The sequence below is a fragment of the Chenopodium quinoa genome, unplaced genomic scaffold, assembly GCF_001683475.1.
Source record: "Chenopodium quinoa cultivar QQ74 unplaced genomic scaffold, ASM168347v1, whole genome shotgun sequence".
NCBI classification, from domain to species: Eukaryota; Viridiplantae; Streptophyta; class Magnoliopsida; order Caryophyllales; family Amaranthaceae; genus Chenopodium; species Chenopodium quinoa.
In genome coordinates this window covers 11,696,096-11,716,952 of record NW_018745024.1, presented here as the reverse complement: position 1 = coordinate 11,716,952, position 20,857 = coordinate 11,696,096, and the positions used below count along the sequence as shown (strand labels likewise).

Here is a 20,857-nt window from a genome sequence, read left to right as displayed (position 1 = left end):
CATTAATTTTATAAATCTATTTATTTTATAAAATTATTTTTAATACTAATGATATAAAATATATGCCAAGTGAGTCTTGAGTTGAGTTTGGTTTTTAAAGACTCACTTCAAGACTCCTCCAAATTTCAAGCAAGATTATTGGTAAGACTTAATCAAGACTCTACTCAAGACTCTCCACAAGACTCCCAATAAACACACCCTAAGTATTTTATTTTATTTTTTGAATAGTCTAGTCTATTAAGTATTAACCTATATGATTTATATCTAAAAAAAATAAAAAAAAATAAAATAAGAAGAAGAAAAAGTATTTACCTATACTAAAAGCAAATCTTTTCATATTTCAAAATATTTTTTAATATCTTTTATATACTTTATATTTTGTAATATGGTAAAAAAAATACAATATTAAACAACTGTGCATTACACGAGATTTTGACCTAGTAATCACAACAAACTTTTGTAAGATTTGTCATCTCACAGCCAAAAGATTAGTGATAAAACCCCATTAAGAGGTACTTTGAGTGAGGATTCGATCACTCTCTCATCTACTTCCTAACTAGGGCCGAGTTCACATGTGAGGGCATTGATAGTATTTTGCATAGTTGTTTGGTTTATACAAAAAAAAAATGAAGTAGATGATAAGAAGTATATCACCAAGGTCTAGTCGTATTGGTCAATTAGGCAAATATAACAAGCCTCTAGTAGTCATAATCTTTATATACTCCCAGATACATACAGAAGTAAACGCACTTAAATGAAATACCCTGAGATGCATCTTTCACCTGATTGAGTATAAAAGTTTTCACCTAGTAGTCTTACTTTAGGTTTAAACATTTTGATTTATACATAATATGTTGCAAGCTTGCAATTGAAACAAATCCAATCAACTTTGTGCCAAAATACATGACAAGTCTACATAGTGTTACAATGTTGCATTGTTTGCGATTTAACTTACTTTCTTCAACTGCATATTATGATTGGTACACATGGAAAAATTAAGCACCATAAGCCAAAGATGAAGTAACAAAACCGAACACAGCTGAGAATGACTTCATATTCTGATGCTAAGCACAAGCAATAAAGAATCTGTTATTCAAAGTATACAATGCTCAAATATCCAGAAGTCCTTCATCGAGTTCATCCTCGACAAGTAGGGCAACAAAAGCCCAAAGAAAAATTATAAAGATCAATTATAAGAAATGCCTTGAGAAATTTCAACAAAATTACATTTCACAGTAGCAGCAACATCCCTCTAAACAATCTACTAACTCGACTAAAACATTAAATACGAACAATATTAACCAAAATTGAAATTAACTCTGAGAATAGCCACTGGCCACAAAGAAGTATACAAAGGCACAAAACCATGCGCTGTCTGGACTATCTAATTGCAGCAGCAGGGGTCAGAAATCTTATGAACGAACCCTAAGGACTAGTTGATGACCAACACGGCAACAGCTTAAACACAGCACTCATCACCAAGTGGGCCTTGAACCACCCCCACCAAAACCACGACGATCATCAGATCGCCACTTATCAGTGGACGGAGCTGGGGTAGACCCAGCAGCTTTCTCCCTCAAGTGTCTAGGAACATATTTTCCAGGTGCTTGACCAGCAGGGGCAGGGGCAGCAGCTGGTGCAGCAGCAGGGGCAGCAGCTGCTGCTGCAGCAGGAGCAGCCACAGCCTGGGGCCTGGCAAGAGGAGTTGTCTCAGAAGACTGAGCAGCCTCACCAGCAAGGATCTGCTGTCTTCTCAGCCTCTCTTTTTCTTCAAGTTCCCGCTCTCGTTGCCGTTGCTTCTCAGCAATTTCATCCAGCTTAGCTTGGCGCTCAGCTGATTCCTTTCTTTTTCTCTCAGCCTCTGCAGGTTTAAACACCAAAAATGATAAATATATAAAAAGTAAATGGTCATCAAGTTAAATATAAAGACAAGGTCCAAGGTTGGCAAAAATCCAAGGGTCATAAGCTGAGAGAAAACTGAAGCCAGAAGTGGACTGAAGAAGAGGATGTATGCCTACCTTCATGCTTTCGTGCTTCTTCCTCTTCACGCAGCTTGTTCAATCTTTCCTCTTCTGATCTCAAATAAAAAATCATCTTCCGCTTGGCTACCCTTTCTTGTCTACGTGACTGGCGAATTTGGTTATAATGCTCTGCCCGTTCTTGTCTCAATCTTTCAAATTCAGATTGGCGACGATTCACCACTCTTTCTTGGAAAATCCTCTGAAAATAAGATGGATGGTGAGACACAACCATATATACCTAATATAACCTTGGCCAATAAAGACAAACACCCACTTATCTATTTTAAATTTTTAATGATATCTAGGAAGGAAGAGCAAAACCAACATAGATCTACTTAATAATTTAATATGTGTTTGACAACAAGCAGAGAAAAAATAAAGTAATCGCATCCCCTCAGGATATGAGCTGCTGACCTTGTTTTCCATCACACGAGCTAATCTATTCTTTTCCTGAAGGTCGCCATCGTGGCGTTGTCTGCTGAGCTCAACCTCAAGCTGAAAAGTAAAATTTAACTGGTTAGGTTGTTCTAAATGAGGTATAAACAGCGCATGCACTTTGAGCAAGCAATAAAGTTTTAGTACAGTATGGGACAGAAATTTAACTGTGCTCTTTCAGTCCAATTTATTTTTTCTTAGTTACTGTGTTTCACACAAGTCTCTGTTACTTTTGATAATTGCTGCTAAGATGCTCTACAAACCTCAAATTTCTAACCCCATAAATCCCGAATTTTTAGAGTACTTAAAAAAGCAGTATGTTAGAAGAATAAAGAGAGCAACAAAATTATTTCATATATGTGAAAATGACAAACAGTGATAGATTAAGGCAAGATTAAACCATGCGCTAAGGCAAGTCGTGTACAGTATTCCCAAATACCATTAGTAGGCAGAATATGAGCAAAAACGTAATAATACACCAATACAACATCTCACTTTATGTTAACAAAATATAGTCACTACCCGAATTAAAAAGCCAAAATTTACACTAAACAGACAATATTTCAAAATATATCTTAAATTCTTGATGCCAAATATTTAAACGTACAAACATACTATTATTTCATCAAGTGAAGAGAGTTATAGACAAAATTTCAGATTAAAGTAAAACTGTCTTTCATACAAATCTATTTAAAATGATGAGAATGCCACTCAAATTCAGACACATCTTTTCACAACTGATTTACCGTACTCAGACCCAAATCACAGTAAGGTTTGAAAGGAGAACCTGTTAGCTCTGAGCAGTTATTTCTAAGTAGTGGGTGATCTATATAATACAGTACCAAGTAATTAAGAGAATTTTAGGTGTACCTGTTGCTCACGCTCATGCAGAAGCTGTTCCTCAACCAGGCGTTGTTGATATGCAGCTTCTATTAAAGGAGCTGCCTCCTCCCTCTTAGCTCTCTCAAGATAATCCATCTGCTTGCTCAACTTCTGCAGTTTTTTCTCCATTTCTTGTTTCTCCCTCAGCTGCTCATTAAGAGCCAACTCCAACAATGCTTGTTTTGTCATCTTATCCTGAAATTACACCATAACACACAATTGGAGCACTAACCTTCCAGCAAAACCAAAATATATTTTCAGAACACAACACTCACCCCTTCTATAATTGGCTTCTTCTTATTTTTTGAAAACTTTTCATGAAGTAGAGCTTTGGCTTCTTCCATCTCACGCTCTTCGATTTCCTTTTGAATGCGTTGAAGTTTCCTCTTCTCAATTTCGATAGCAAGCCTTTTCTGTTCAGCTTCTTCATTATTTTTCTGTTGCTGCATTCTCTTCAACTCTTCCTCACGTTCCTTTACATACAACAAAGAAGTCAAGTCTCTAAAACAATAAAAGTACCTCATTAAAAGGTAAAGCAAGTAATGGACAAACCTTCTCCAAAAGCTGGCGTTCTTGTTCCTCTTTGCGCTGTTCAATAATTGTTTTTCGAGCAAGAAGCTTCTTGTGTTCCTTCTCTACAATCTCAGCTAAACCAGGTAAAGTATCTCCAATTTTTGATGCTTTATTTAAGGGAGGATATATCATGGACCTTGCTTTATTCAATGATTCAGCAAGCGCTGTAAGGTGATTTTTCAATGTATCAGATTCAAGATCCTGCATTAAACACCATGATCAGTCAATCGACTTTAACTAGTGACCCTTGTAATCTGGACACCTTAATCTTAACAGGGGTAAAGCACATAAAAGAACATCTGATAAATCCGAATGTTAGACAGCTTAAAGGCCTCAAACAGGAAAAACATGATGGTTGAAAAATAACCCGAGAGAAAATCACCTGTACTTGCTATACACACTAAAAGGAATATTCAATTCAGCAATAGATTTAGAAAAATACTAGTTAAAATAACATATATTAAACGTCCTGTAAGACATCTCTTAAAGATGATTCATCAAATGAATCAAATGAAAGCCAATCAGAAAAAACTGCCCTTTGCATATATAGATTCTCCCTTGTTAGATGACAACAATTCTTTAGAAATATATGTACTTCAGCAAAATATAAAACCTGATTATTCACAAACACCCACCCACCCCCAAATAAAATATAGGAATATAATACACATACATACCCCTGTGTGTGTGTGTGTCTCTCTCTCTCTCTCTCTCTCTCTCTGTGTGTGCAAGCGCACGAGTGCACAACAAAATATACAATCCAAGAGAGGACAGAATAAAAGACAGAAAAAGGAGTAAATAGTAAATTATATTTACATCAGAATATAATTAGACAAGTTTTATAACAAAGCAAGTAATCAAGTATGTCAAAACAATAGCTAATAGATACAATGCATAGATGCTGAACCCAAGAGCTTACCAAAATACTAAATGAAACAGCACCATTTATATGGTCAACCTTCATGGTTAAGAACTTATGTTTGACAGCATCAACTGAAATCTTTTCCACCACAGAAAAATCAAAAAATGGAACCATCTGGGACAAACTCTCAATTGTCATTGTCTGGTAAACTTGAGAAGCCTGGAATGCCAAAAGTAGGATATTAGTAACACTGAGGGTTGATATGACAAAGTGTGCCAAGATACAATTACAAAATACACATGACAGAGATACAAAAGGATTATAAACAGTGCACCTGCTGTAGCAACCTCAGGGTAGCTAGCTTTTCCAAGGCAAGAACATACTTTGACAATTGCACTTCTGGTACAGAAGAAGCTGAGGCAAGTTTCCCACCAATCTTAGATATTTTGTTCAGCAAGGGCTGAACTTTCAGAGATAAATCCAAGGGAAGAAACTCATGCTCTAGAAGATGATAAAGGTCTTTCACTTCTGGAAGGACACAAGACATAACACCTTTGGAGACCTGCCGATTCCAAAATAAGATAAAAGAAATAAGATAATGTGAAAAAGACCAAATTTCTGCCTAGAACCCTCACTTAAGTTTTCAGCACTGGTTATCTTCAACAATGACCAGTTGGGAATCTTACCAATTCCAAAAGAAGAGCTGAGCGTGATAGCTGTCGAAAAAAGGAAAAAAAAAAAAGAAAAGAACTATCAGAATGGCAAATTGGCAAAAGGTGGATTAACCACATTAATTACAAACAATATGAACTAATGGATAAACAAACTATTTACCACTTCTCTGCTCTCTGGTTTGGGATCAAGATTAAAATTAATAAGATTGGACATTCTCATATTCCTCTCTTTCTCATTTTCAAGTTCAACATGAGATGCACCACGTGTATGGTCATAAGGAGGAACAGAGAGGGCAGCCAAAACCACAGATGATGCTATCGTCTGCAAATCCTTCTGGCTCAAGTTCTTGTTGAAGTTCTTTTGAAGTAAGAAAAGCTTCAGCCAAGCATATGCATGATACAGATGGCTTCCAGAAATCCAAAATATTTCAGTGAGCTTGGCATAGTAAACGACCATCAAAGAAGGTTTCGGGGTCTTCTTAACCATGCACATTAAGCCATGGATATCTTCAACTGAACGAAATGCTTCCTGAAATGCAAAACGAAAGCTTAATCAGAAAAGTGATTTATCTCCAATAAAAGATTAATGTGATCACATGTCAGGAGTGCAAAGAAAAATTTGTAACAGACGACTTCGCCCCTGATAGCAAGAAAAATATTAACACTATCAGCACTGAGTAGTATGGCTCTAACTTAAAGAGTCAATTTTCAGCCGTGTATCATAATGAACTACATCAAAAAAGAATCCTTAAATTCTATGCGCTTCTTGTGCATTGTGAAGTAGACATTATCCGCTGTAGTTCAGACAATGATCTAAGTATAAACAAATCTCTCCATAGTTGCAGAACTAGCATACATCTGACCCTCTGTTACCTCACCTTGATAACAGCACCCTACAGAGGCAGTAGCCTGATGATGATGACAACAAAAATCATCAACTGCCTTTCCAAATTATCAACCTTATACTTCACATCAGCAGTCACAGATAAATGGAGAGCATGTTTTTGAGGGACAGACACGTGTGTGTGTTTAAAATTGACCACGTTAATTTGTGACTTGGAAAAGCAGGCATATAATTCTAAAAGAAATAGGTAGCTTTACAAAAATAATTGTCTTGGCCTGTCTTACCTGCCAAAGTTCAAGTTCCGTTGCAATTTTAAGTTGCTCAAATCTTGTGTCCAGATACAATTGCAAGCTTTCTGGTGCTGTCAGATCAGGCCTGTCTCGTTGGTCTTTGTATTTATTAAGATTTGACAAATGGTTCCTAATTATTTCACATAGTCTACGGAATTCTGTGGTACGTTTGTATTGCTTGCAGAATTGAAAAGCACGATGTGCTGTCATCTGCAAAAGAATAGATCAAATTTTAGAGCCAAAGTAGTTTCCATAATACATACAAATCACAATCTATCTTCCATGACAACTACAGCATTTTAAAGCCAAATAGAGCACAACATGGAACGCCTACTAATAATCAAGAATAAAAATAAATGACATCCTCTTATTTTTAGATAAAAGCCAACTTTATTACACTCAACTAGTTTTGACTGCATTCTCAGAATTAAAGATTGATCAAGAGTCTAAGAAAATATAGCCCTTGTCAGCTTGATAAGATCTACAATAAGGATATTTATACTCCCATCCAAGCATAAGATATATCCAAATCTCCAAAGCCCATATATAACATAGCCAAGGAAAATAAAGCATGTTGCAAAACAAGGAAAGCATACAACAATATTGACATTGTAAATACATGAAAAATATTAATAGGACACTTACAGCATAAAGATTCTCCAATTTTGAATTGTTACGTAATATTTCCAAAACAGTTCTGTATGTCTCCCACAGAAATTTGAACCATGGTGTAACAAGTTCACGATCAGACCTGTCTTTTCCCTTCTCTCCACTAACATAGCTTAGCATTAAATCCTCAGGCCGCTTAACTGCCTCAAGATCATCAACATCAAGTACTTCTTCTAATTCTTGAGCTTGATTACGAGCTGCCTCAGCCCTCTCAGTTGACAAGTGCATGAAATGCTTGATTACTTCCTCTAAAGAGTTCACGTTCACTTGTTGGCACACAATGCGGTATTGTATTAAACCATCTTTGGCATACCTACCCTTCCTCATTTCCACACAAAGGCCTATGTATCTAAACATAATTTTTTCCAATGTTTTCTGCCATGCTCTGTACCTCTTGGAGGTAATAAGGTCATGAAGCGCTTGTAGGGCATCTTGCTTCTGACCAACATTAATCAGCTCTGCATGAAATGAATGTTATAGAGGAAATGAGAACAAAAAAAATAGCAAATACATCAGACATCCACAGATACATTTTACACCTTCCCATGACTATTATTTCTTTCCTTTTTTTTTTTTTTTTTTTTTTGAAAACTTCCCATGATTATTATTTACTTCCTTAAAATTGCCAAGTTTTGTTGGGGTTAAACATAGGAACATATACAAACACTTCTTATGTAAATGTCAACCAAACAATTGCACATATATCTACTTCCTATAAAATTTTCTCCATATATAAGTCAACCAAACATAAGCTAAATTCACAAGTACATGTAAGAAAGAAGCACTTGAGTATCGGCTACATCTATAAGTGGCACATGTCAAAGAAAATAAGTGGGGGTGCAAAAGTGAAAAGGCTTGAAATAACATAAAAAAGGAAAAATTGTTACCAACCTTCTGCTCGCTTCAAAGCGTTTTCTGGTTTCGCAAAGGTAGACATGTTGATCAACAGGTACCTTCTTCTGCACTAGAAAGTATTTGCAATGAATACAAAAGAAAACAGTTTACATAGGATCCCAAACATGATTATTCGGTGATATTCATATACATACACACTCGTTCTCAAAAAAGCCGAAGTCACAAACAGATGATTAATTTTATATTGCCACAAAATTATGTACTGGTATTGTAAGCAAAAATAAATAAAGAAAAGCTGTTTCGTATTTTATACCATTAACGCGACAAATTGACATATAAAGTCTCTATGAACAACATCTAAAATATTATAATTCGACCAAAATTCAGCACAACCAGAATTAAATCAGATGGAGAATTTACATCAAACACTAAAGTGAAACTCAACAAAGCAAAAGAATGAAATTAACACAGCATTACAAACCAGCGGACAAATAGAGGTGACAAACTCGAAATTTCAGGCAATCAATCAATCCTTGTCTCCTTGATAATCAAGTAATGAGACTAAATGTCACAGAACCACATATAAGGCGAACTAGATATCGTATCGAAAAAGATCACAGAGACAGAAACAATCGAATAGTGGGGAAGACAATGCACGACAAACAGACTAAGGGATTGATTCAGAGTGCAACAATCAAAGGTTAAATCTTTAAAAACTAAAATTAATATTCTTTAAGCTAACTTATCCTGTCAATTAATATAGTCTACACAACGAAATTGCTCCACTAATCAAAATTGAAAAATAAAAATCCTAGACCACAAATTTCAGTCGATTAAACCCCATAATTTCTTAATTATTTAACCTACAATATACAATCCTTTAAAAAAAAAATCAGATTTTTAAAGTGTTTAATCAATTCATCCCATCCCATGCAAAACACAAAACCTTACAAAAAATCAACCAAAATAGAAATTCATGCGTTCAACAAACTAATCTTGATGAATATAGACAAACATCAACAAAATCAAAAATAAAAAAAACCTACAAAACAATGCAAAATCATAAAAACATATATAAAACTTACCTAGAACTTGTTGCCGCGGCGGGATGTCGCCGGCAGCAGTTCGCCGGAAAAGAGGAGAGAGAAAGTGAGTGGTGAGAGGCGGAAAGAGGAGAAAGAAAGAGAGAGAGAGTGTGTTAGGGTTACGCGGGCTACTGAGAAGGAAGATGAACGAGAAGAGAGCGGCCTAACACTAATTGTTCGGCCCGTTTACGTTTTACTATACCACAAGAAATTATGACCCGTTCTATCAATGTTCGGGTTAATATACACTACTAGTACTTTGCAAGTTTTTTTTTTGGCAAGTTGTTTTTAAAGATAATTCTAGTTTTTTTTTTTTTTTTTTTTTTGGCAAGTTCTTCATATAATTATAATAGGAGTAAAAGTAATTATAATAGGAGAATTATAATAGGAGTACAAGTAATTATCTATGATTTGTAAAATAAGTAAATTTAATCCAAAATAAATACATAAATAAATAAATAACACGACCTATTTTGATTCTCTTAACTTTTTTTTTTTTGAAGAATTTTGATTCTCTCACCTTTTATACACAAACATTTAAAAAAATCAGATGTACATCCACTACAAAATTATCTTTAAAAGATCAAAAGTTACCCTTTAATAAATGAAAGTTACCCCGTATATATAAGTTACCCTATATAAATAAAAGTTATTTATTTTATATTGATAAAAATTACCCTACATTCAACCAAAGTTACCCCCGTGTATAGTTATATTTCTGTTGTTAAAGTTATATTTCTGTTGTTAAATATGCATTATATTATATGTGTGTATAATACTTTATATTATTGAATATGCAAATTAGTGTGATATTCAATGAATAATTGAGGAAATTTTTTTTTCTTTTTTTGGTGTTTAGAGAACCACAAGGGCGAGCGATGAAAATCGATCCCAAGATCATCTAGAACGGAGAAGAGAGCTCTAACTACTTGAGCTATTAGAAAGTACGAAGTATATTTTAAGGGTCTGTTCTCTTACGTTGAAATTCAGTTCAGCTCAGTTCAATTCAGTTCAGTTCATTTCAGCTCAGTTCAGTTCAGTTCAGCTCCTAACTTCCTTCTCTTATAAAATATTCATTTCAGTTCAGTTCAGTTCAGCTTAGCTCAGTTCAGTTCAGTTTAGTTCAGCTCAGCTCAATTCAGTTCACTTCACTTCAACTGAGTTCAGTCAATGAAAACAAGCCCTAAGATTATTTCTCTTTATCTCTCATGGGCTTAAATGCTCCCTTCAATTTCAAAAAAAAAAAAAAAAAAAAAAAAAACTTGATATTGTTTTTGTTATCTAATCTCTCTTTTTTGGTACAAATTTTTAATTGAGTTGCCGGAAGTTTGTATCATCATCATATATGTTCATGTTGTTCAAGATCTACTTAAATCCATAAATCAGATTATAATTTCAAGATAATTGTAGCATCGAGTGGCATAGGTCTTCATACAATTGACAGTAGAAAGCTATGACATTGATTTCTTTCATGGTAACACATACCTTGTTTCCATAAATAAATTTAATTTTAATGTTCAGATATGCTCTTGTTAGGATAGAATTTGGATACTTAGGCTATGTATGTATCAATTGTATGACTTGAATGTAATGAAATTTATTTTTTTGTTGTCGATTCTCAAATTGAAAAAGGTTTACTTGACCCCAATTAGATTGTTTGGGGCATAAATATAAGACTAATATTTTTTTTTTTTTTGAGGGAAAACGAGTTAATAGGCATATTATTGCAAATCAAGCTCCGCCAAAGTTAAATACTTTGGGGAAAAGAGTTCATACATACTAGTTCCGAACTACCTTTTGTATCCCATCTTGCTACAAGATGGGCTACCGAATTGCCTACTCGTTTAACATGAGAAATAACGAAAACATCAAAAACATTAGCCAACATACTAATGTCATCATAGATAAGCCACTTTGGAGAGAAACCCATTGAGTGATCATCAACCTTACGAACAACAGTAGCAGCACCACTTTCCACCCAAATTTGCTTGTAATTGAACCTTTGAGCAATACTCATCCCAAATCTCACCCCTGCTGCTTCTGCCATCTCAACCTCCCAGTCCCCTGCATACCTTCGCACAGCAGCTAATAAAATCTTCCCAGACTCGTCCCTTGCCACCACACCAAGACTAATAAACACACCTGCCACAATATGAGCATCCACATTGAGTTTTATCAATCCCACAGGAGGGCAGCACCATGATGATGTGGATATAAAATTTGGGCTTGGTGGTTTGGTGAACACTTTCTGAGCATATGTATTGTAGTCTAGGACGAGTTTGGAGAAACCCCCAGCAGTATACACAGCGTTGACAGTCACATTTTCACGAACTAACTTGTTCCTGCAGAACCAAATAGCCCACACAAGAGCAAGAAAATGACCGAGCTTTTGCTGATCAATCTTTTGTGCCACCCATAACAATCTTGTAACAAAAGATGCTGAAGGAGCATCTGCAATTAATTGGGTGTACTCACTGTGACCCCATACCTCCCTTGCAATATGGCATTCAAATAATACATGTATAATAGATTCAACATCAACACCACAGCAGCAACATACCTCGTCATTTGCAATATGTCTGCGAAATAGTTCTTTCTTTACAGCCATACTGCCTTTACATGCTTGCCATATGAAGTGACGGAGTTTAGGAGGGCAACTTAGATTCCAAACCAGCTTCCATACCTCTTTGTCACAATCTGTCATACTGTCAGCAACCCCTTGAGTATGTCCCAATCTGCCAAACCAATATCCGGATTTCACTGTGTATTCTCCATCTTTTGAGGGCCACCAGAATAGAATATCCTGTGGTAGACCATAGGAAATTGGAAGCTGGAGGATGAGGTTACGGTCTTGCTCAGAAAAAAGGGATTGCAGCACATCCCCTCTCCATTCTTTGCAATCTGCATTTATCAGTTCAGACATTCTCAGTTCTGGATCGTAAACACTGTCGTGTTGGGACAACAGTTGCTGGTTTGCCAGGGAGCCAGGAATCAAGCCACACTCGAATATTATTTCCATTATCCACCCTCCATTTAAGGCCCTCACGCAATAGAGACTTTGAACCCCATAGACTTCTCCATGAATAGCTAGGGTCGTAACCTCTATAGGCTTCAAGAACCGGCCTATTCTTGAAATACTTGGCCTTTAGGATGGCATGAGTAAGCGTGTTTGGTCTAGAGTGGAGCCTTCAAACCTGTTTGCAAGAAGCGCCTGATTAAATATTTTCAAATCTCTAAATCCCATTCCCTTAAGAGACTTTGGCAAACAAAGAATCTCCCAACTATGCCAATGCATCTTTCTTGTAGAGTCCGTCGAACCCCACCAAAATCGGGCAAGCAAAGAATGGATTTCATCAATTAAGCCCTCCGGGATTTTGAAGATGCTCATCATATATGTGGGAATAGCCTGAGCAACTGCTTTGATCATGACTTCTTTCCCAGGCCTAGACAAAAGCTTCTCTTTCCACCCTTGCAATTTTCTCCATATTCTCTCCTTTAAATGGGCAAAGATCACCTTTTTTGACTTACCAATGATTGTAGGAAGGCCTAAGTATTTCTCATGTCGTTCAACCTCGTTCACCCCTAAAATGTTCACAATTTCCAGTCTCCGCTCAGCATCAACACTCTTACTAAAGACAACATCAGTTTTATCAAGATTGACACTTTGCCCGGATGCTCTCTCATATTTGCTGATAATGTCAGCTATCTTTGAGCATTCTCTCACCGTGGCTTTAGCAAATAAAATGGTGTCATCTGCAAAGAAGAGATGTGAAATTCTAGGCGCCCCATTACAAACTTTCATCCCATGAATAAGATTATCATTCGCCGCTTTTGTAATGAGAGTAGAGAAGGCATCTGCAACAATGAGAAATAAATAAGGGGAAATAGGGTCGCCTTGCCTCAACCCTCTAGACGGAGAAACCGAACCAGAAATCCTTCCATTTATCTTAAAAGCAAAAGTCACACTAGACAAGCAGTCCAACACTCTTCGGACCCAATTATTGCCAAACCCCATCTTGTACATTACTCGTTCCAAAAAAACCCATTCAACTCTGTCATATGCCTTCCGCATGTCAAACTTTAAAGCCACCGATCCATTCCTACTATCACCATTTCGTTTCATAGCATGGAAAATTTCAAAGGCTACTAGAGCATTATCAGTAATTAACCTTTTTGGGACAAAAGCACTCTGGTTGACTGAGATAATTTTGTCCAGAAAAGGTTTTAGTTTATTAGCCATAGTCACACCAGGATCGTTATACAGAGGAGTTCTTCCTCCCTTGTTTACCTTCAGTTCAGACATCCATTTTGCTTCCTTCTCACGCAACATATTTGGAACACGGGCTTGTTTCCATGGTAAAGCACGTAGCCACGGGCCGTATTGATAAACCACCTCCTCCATGTCCTTTGAACTCTCTTTTTGCTGACATTCTCTATCCGTATGATTCAGCAACCCACAGAAGAAGCAGAAATCCATTTAGACTAATTAGGACCCGTAGCAAGTCTCATCCCCCTTCGTAGAGGCTTGTTGATATCCACCAGAATTTTTATTCTCATGCACTCGCCCCACCCAATTGGGTCTGAATCATCAAATTCCAGAAAACCGCCAAGAAATTCACCAATTTCCTTCATTACACCAACAGAGCGCTTATTGAACGGGACATCCTTCAGTCGTATCCACATCGGTGAATGCGTGAATCTAACTTCAGATGGCTGTTCATCCCCGCAAATATCCTTCAAAATCAGAATTTTGTCATCAAAGAACCAAGGTCTTCCCTCTAACACCCTCCTTTTATCATCCAAAGTGAAAAATTGAAACACGAAGAGGTTTGTTTCAATCATTCTAATTGCTATGTTATTGTGCAGTCTCCAAACATTCATTAACGTTCTCTTCATCGCCTCAACATTGTGAGGTTTAATTGTCCATAATTTCCCTACCAAAGTCAAGTCCAATTGAACCTTCGCATCCTCACTATCGCAGCCCGAAAAATCATCTCCCACAACAGTTTCTTCTTCTTTTGTGAGTTGAAATTTTTCCAATTGTTTGATCAGTTCATCCTCCTTTATTGCTATGGCTTAATCAATCAATTATTTGCATAAAGCAGGGTGAATTTGCACGAATTTGAGAATTGTAGACGAACGAAAACAAACCCTAGACAAGGACTACTGAACCCTAGTCGAGGGACTTCCTTTGTCCTATATAAATTTACCTTTTCAATTAAATATAAGACTAATAACAAAAAGATAATTACACGATATAAATACTAGCAACCCAATCTCAACTAGTATCATGTAAAACTAAAAAGGATGTATCATACATTCATACTCATACTTGATGATAACCTCTAATTTGTTGATTTCATGGTTCTTGTCTAGTTTGGTTCTCCTATTACATATGCTTAATGTTTTGTTAATTTGTAGGTATTATGTATCTAAGTATACTTAGAGATACAATAGCACCTAATTAATGAATTAATTTAATGATATTTTTTTTCATTTGACACTTTTTAAAAATCATTTTGAAACTATAAAATGAAGATGCATTTTCACCTATTATTATAATTATTGTTGCTTAATTAGTGTCCTTTGGTCATGAATAAGTATTGGTAAATCATTGTCCAACAGACGACAGTCCACCCAAGCTTTCCCCTTATGTACTCATGAATTATTTATCCGTTAATTAATGAAATATTCCTCCTTCCCTTCAAAAAAAATAAAAATCTCTTTTATTGGGAATTAATAATGAATAGTTATTTTTCCTCGATTATACCTATACGGGAGTATGAACTAACTTTTCAAAAGTGGACTATCTTCATGAACTTGTCAAAAATTATATCTCCCCTTTTTCCACAAAGTGTAATTAAACATTTATGGGAAAGTATCAACAAATTATTAAAATTACCTTAAAACCCACTATGGTCAATCAATTCTTAATCCAAACTAGGCACAAAATCAAGTATCACAATAAAGTAGTATCTTCAGATTTAATTTATGTCACTAAGTCAAATCCTATCTGATTTCGTCATAAGTTAGCATTTTTTTTCTTAATTTTTGTAGTCATAAACAAGAAGTTACTGCAATCCAAAACTGCAAAATAATGACTACCATTTAGTCACACCCACTATCTTCACCACTCTCCCACATTTCTACCCATAAACTCCCTTCTTCTAGGCTAAATTTCCTCAATTTCTTATCTATTTAAATTTTAATTTCATGATTAGTTTGAATAAAATGGTACAAAATCCCTTCAAAAGCCATAGAAAAACCCCATCAAATCCAAAAGTTCTTTCACATTCTCGCAGTATTTCTACCATTTCTTCAAACAACCAAAAGAGCATCAGCTTCATGCCAAAGTTTTTCCTTAAGACTCTCCATAGGAGGAAGCCGAGCCACCGTCGTTCCATGTCGGGTTCGAGCAACATTGGTGGCAGCAAATATCTCAAAGATACTGGTGCCAAGAATGGTGAGATCAAGGTAGAAAAAATCAAGAGGATTACCAAGTTTTTTCAAAAGAAAAATAAACTCATGCAGCTTATACCGCCTGTTAAACGAGTAACCTCCATGATGTCTATCTTGTTTAGGAACAACACACGACGTGATCAAGATAACCAATGCGAGGATCATGAACCTCGTGAATTGGATAAGCAAGGCTCGAAAAAATCGAGTTTGAAAGAGGTTCCTACTAGTGCTGCTAATACATCAAAAAATTGTAAGTGTGGTGCTGGTGATGTTGCAAGCCTTACAGTAAATGGTGAGAGGATAAGTAAGGTGAAATCTTTGGGAAAGAAAGGGGAGAAGAAGGTGGAGGCCAAAGGAGGGTTGAAGATCAAAAGGATTATAAAGGTGAAGATCAGAGAACGAGGGAAGGCCGAGAAACGATTCGAGCTTTGCAAGAAGAAAATACTAATGGGAGAGAAGTGTAGGCCTCTTCATGGTAGCCTTCAGTATGACAAAAATGGTGTTCTGGTTCCTGAAGATTTTGCCTGACAGGTTTAATTCTTCTAGTGATTGTTAAGGGAAATACGAAGTATTATCCTTAGCTTTGATCTTTCATATGCATAAATTTAGTGGTAATTCATGTTGTTTTCCATCTTATAACTGTAGTGTTGTCATTATAAAATTGAAGCTGCTATCATTCATAATATGAAATTGTCTTGAATCACAGCTTTGATGAGTAAGACTGCAATTTTTGGTCTTTTAAGTCAAAAACTAGTGAATGAATTTCAGCATGAAACTGCCAAATAGGTCAGATAAATTACTGTAGTTTCATGAAACAGCTGAGTGTAGATAATTACTCCAGTCTAATAGAATGCGGGCCTTCTCAATAGCATCAAATGCAATGTGTAACACTTTGGCCTGACGGAAAACAGGGTTATACTCTGTATAAATTGATGATAGCCAGTTGAAACAGAAATCATACCAAGTATAAACATTTGAAAAATGGGTTATACAATCAACCATTGACAAAGAAAGTATGGATACATACATTTACAATCTCATATGTATCTATAACTTTAATGGTTTCAACCCAAGTTTAGCTCGAAGCTTGTTTGCTTCAGCAATTTCTGGATCAGGATGGTCTGTGCCATCATCCTTCTTTTCCTTCTCCTTCTCTTTCTTCTTCTTAGTCTTCTTTGATTCCTCACGTGCACCATTATCCTCATCTCCATGCCTTCTAGGGCTGGGACTCCTACCATGCCTCTTACGGTCACCCTCACGGTCCTTGCGATCCTTACTCCTACTCCGGCTTCTTGAGCGGCTCCTCCGTCTACCACGATCCCTGTCACGCCTATCCCTATCACAGCCATAATACTTTTCATCTTTGATGCGATAACGATCTCGGTCTCGATCCCTATCCCTGTCCCGATCTCTATCCCGGTCCCTATCCCTATCTCGGTCTCTATCTCGCCCTCTTCCACGTTCTCTATCATAGTCACGATCATAATCACGGTCATAGTCCCTATCCCTAAAGAACAAAATTGTGAGCATCACTGATTCTTTAGTCTATAACTCATATATTACAGTTGGAGAAGAGATCAAAACAGTAGTATCTTTGTTTCCCAGATAAATGAGGATAAAAAATACATTTTTAAGTATGTATGACCCATCATACTTCTCAACTGCACACTGCCAATGCAGAGAAACCTGGCAGGATCATCATATTTTACTTTTGGAAGCTGCTCTAAACCTCAGCATGACATTGATTACCATGAAGATACCACAAAGTTTAATTTATTCTACCGATCTATACGGTTGTGAGTGTGTGATTAGTGTGTAATTAGTGAGTTGTGACTTAAAGTGGAGAGCAGCTTCCGCAGGAGAGTAGTAAAGCACATGTTGCACAAAAAGATGATGCATAAAAGAATAGGGAACTCAAGACACAATTAAGTCTTGGGACACAAATAATCTACATGCAATAATATCAAATGGACAACATAAATATTCCAATATCCATAAAGATGGATACATCAGAAATATGTAATATACTACAGTGAAATTAATATTTCCACAATGCAAATTAAGATGGCTGCAAAGAAAGTGATTTTAATTTGCAGCTAAAACAAGTTGATTAAGAAGACATCATATTGCAGCATCGAACAGAGAATCTTAGCGTGAGTAAATTTACTAGTAATAAGAAATATTGGAATAACATGACTAGTCTGTCAGAGACAAGACAAACTTGAATAATGTCTCAAGTACAAACCTGTATCTGTGACTATCACGCCTCCTATCCCTATCTCTCACAGGACTCCTACCACGATAATCCTGTTGAACAGTAACAGAAACAGCTGAGTAAGAAAAGGAATAAACAAAGAGTCATTTGAAACAGATGATTCAGATGAGGAAGGATACTTGAACCTTTTCATGTTCATCAACATCTACATCCATCTCATCTTCTTTTTCTTCCTCCTCTTCAAAATCATCTTCCAGGGCACTTCTTCTGGGTTCCAGAGCACCAACATTCTCAAGATTCCATCTGTTCGTCAGGAACTGATGAGTTAGGTACTATCCTATACAAACCAAAAGACCTCTGAGAATAAAACAGGACATGTGCTAACGCGAAGTGCAGAACATATACAAACACATACAACATAAGATAGCAATTTTCTTTCAGGGAATAAAAACGCAATTGATCTAAAGATAAAATGGTTATCGGTGATATTTAAATACATAATAAATTCATATACTCTGGATAATAGATACAGAATAATTACAAGATTGAACACACCAACATTTTTGTAAGTTGCAACAAGTACATTATATATTACGAAGTATTTTACAAATTCTGACAAGAAATTCAACTAATTTACACAATCAGATCTGCCAGACATTAATAGTTGTTACTTGTTAGCCTATATCATCTGTTAATCAGCTCAATGTACCCTCTCTTTCAAAAATAAAATCGCTATATGTTTATATTATCTTCATCAAAAGCCCGTTACTATTCACTAATAAGAACCAAGCAAGGCTTGGATTAGTGGAAAGATTTGCATCTACCATGAGATTGTGTGATCAAATCCAACTAGGGGACTCCGTGTTCCCCCACCCCAACCCCTACTCCTAACTCCTAAGGAGCCTTGCCTGCTCGACCAAATCAAATTGACCTATGAGAGGTTTTGGCTTGGTAGGGCCTTATCCTTACCTCTAAAAAAATCACTACGAGAGCTGAAAGCTTTTGAATCTAATTGAATCCCCAAAACACATCTGAACGAAGCTCCACATCACTAGTCATGGGCACATCAAGAACCAATTAACTCTTCTCAAAATGAGTTTCACAGCCTTTCTTCTAGTATGAATTTGTCATTCTTACTATCCATAAGGCCATAAGACATAGAACTATTATTTATTCCTAGTTGTCAAAATTTTAGGCAGTGTATCAACGACATCATTTGGGCACAAGATTGGGAAATTAATATTAGGTTAACCTAGAATTGATCAAAACAATTACAAGGATTCAATCAGCATCACATAGACAAAAACTAGTACTCCATAAGTCCGTAACATCCTAAAAATTATCAAAACAACAATAATAAAATGACAAAGCCTACTATCCATGTTAAAAATATACATTGAGCCTTTCATTACTCAAAAAGAGAGCTCAAGGTTAGTTGAAGTGGGACTAGCAGAGGCACTACAACAAACCATGAGAAACCACAAATGAACACATAGGATCTCTTTACTGTTAAGGACTTCGGGACTTGTTAACTATAAGGGTCAAACAAACCAAAAGAACTTCAAAATCAAAGGAAGGAAATTTGGCATATACACAGCAAGCACCGATCATATTTTAGCACAATTAAACAATCAAGTAAAGAGAATGTCACCTTTTCTTGATGCGAGGCATGGCAATGTCACATGAATAGTCTTTAGTCAGAAGCTCGTCTATGAACTCATCCACATGAGTCAACAAGAACTCTGTTGCCAAACAAATAGATTAGCCAAAACCCAGACTGATAGTGTAAGCAGAAACCTAATACGCATATGGACAACAAATAACTTACGCCCATCCGGTTTCTTCATCCGCAGCTTCCGATAGTCATTGTACAGAGGCTCTAAATACAAATAGATATCAGAATCCGTTCCAGTAAGGCGTAAATAGAACGCCCCGAGTATCCTAACATACCTGCATTTACAATAACCACACTCAACATTGAACCATGAAATGAACATATACACATTAACAATTTAACATCACACCCCCTGCATCCATAAATTTTCCCAATTATCCACTTAACCATAAATTAACCCAGAAATTCAGAACACAATTCAAATTTATAGTTGCAACAAAATATCAACCATCACATGCTACTAAATTAACAGTATAATTCATAATTCATGTAAACTATCATCTCCTTTCAACATCAAAATAAAAAACACTTAAATTCTTCAAATTAGCAAAAAAAACGAAATAAATTAGAGAATCGAGATTTACTTATAATCTTCATTTTTAATAAACTCGACGACGATATCTTTCTCAGGTTGAATTTGGAGCATCTTCATAACAAGACACATGAACGGAGTAGGTTTACGATTACCGCCATAAGTGCCGCCGATATGGTCGAGCTCCATAGCTTTGTCGACGAGAGTTTCGGCGGTAAGACCGAAGCATTGTTCTTTCCAGTAGGTGTTTTGGTAGATCTTCGTTCGAACTATCTTTTCGACCAAATTCTGTGGATTTGTACCTCTTATGCTCTTCGCTAAGGGGTCCGTACGATTCGCCATTGTTGAATTTTGAAGGTCGATTCGTAAACCCTAACCCTAGATTTGAGCTTAGCTCGGAGACGAGCAAAAGCTTTTCTAGTTTTCTTCCCCCTTTTTTAGTCTTTCTAACTCTAACCTGGATTAAATGTATGAAGAAGGGAGGTGCGAATTACTGATGTCGGGTTATACAATGATTCGACCCGATTCACTCTTTAGAGCAGTTCGAAATATACCTCGTGCGTACAAAATATATACAGTACATAAAAAATACGGAGTAGTTGCTAAGTCGCTCGGTTTCGTATCAATCGCAATAGTCATAACGATGGATAATCAAAAGATCCCTACAAATAAATAAATTTTCTAAACATAAATACTTCAAAATATATATATCAAAATTATTTACGTTTTATTGACAAATTATCCTTTTTAAGCGAGTAAAATTCAAATTGTAATAAGTGAGAGTAA

At 36.1% G+C, this 20,857-nt stretch overlaps 2 protein-coding genes across 3 annotated transcripts; both read right to left on the bottom strand.

Moving 5' to 3' along the window:
- Positions 1–1,036: 1,036 nt before the first annotated feature.
- LOC110708722 (eukaryotic translation initiation factor 3 subunit A-like) lies at positions 1,037–9,416 on the bottom strand. 2 transcript variants are annotated; one of them, XM_021886927.1, is made up of 14 exons: positions 9,191–9,416; positions 8,142–8,214; positions 7,227–7,708; positions 6,576–6,791; positions 5,608–5,976; positions 5,460–5,489; positions 5,108–5,335; positions 4,831–4,992; positions 3,891–4,112; positions 3,614–3,811; positions 3,327–3,533; positions 2,436–2,516; positions 2,019–2,220; positions 1,037–1,861 (listed from the first exon to the last, which is right to left on the bottom strand). In XM_021886927.1, exons 2-14 carry the CDS (start codon positions 8,185–8,187, stop codon positions 1,476–1,478), a joined length of 2,829 nt encoding a protein of 942 aa, XP_021742619.1. In that variant the 5' UTR covers positions 8,188–8,214; positions 9,191–9,416; the 3' UTR covers positions 1,037–1,475. The 2 variants fall into 2 exon arrangements, with proteins under 2 accessions (XP_021742619.1, XP_021742620.1); XM_021886928.1 differs by having other exon boundaries at positions 8,142–8,209.
- A 7,131-nt stretch (positions 9,417–16,547) lies between these two features.
- On the bottom strand, positions 16,548–20,570 carry LOC110708721 (pre-mRNA-splicing factor 38-like). The gene is made up of 6 exons (XM_021886926.1): positions 20,124–20,570; positions 19,693–19,814; positions 19,516–19,606; positions 18,050–18,167; positions 17,895–17,956; positions 16,548–17,156 (listed from the first exon to the last, which is right to left on the bottom strand). The coding sequence occupies exons 1-6, from the start codon at positions 20,411–20,413 to the stop codon at positions 16,697–16,699; spliced, it is 1,143 nt and encodes a 380-aa protein (XP_021742618.1). The 5' UTR covers positions 20,414–20,570; the 3' UTR covers positions 16,548–16,696.
- Between the last annotated feature and the right edge of the window lie 287 nt (positions 20,571–20,857).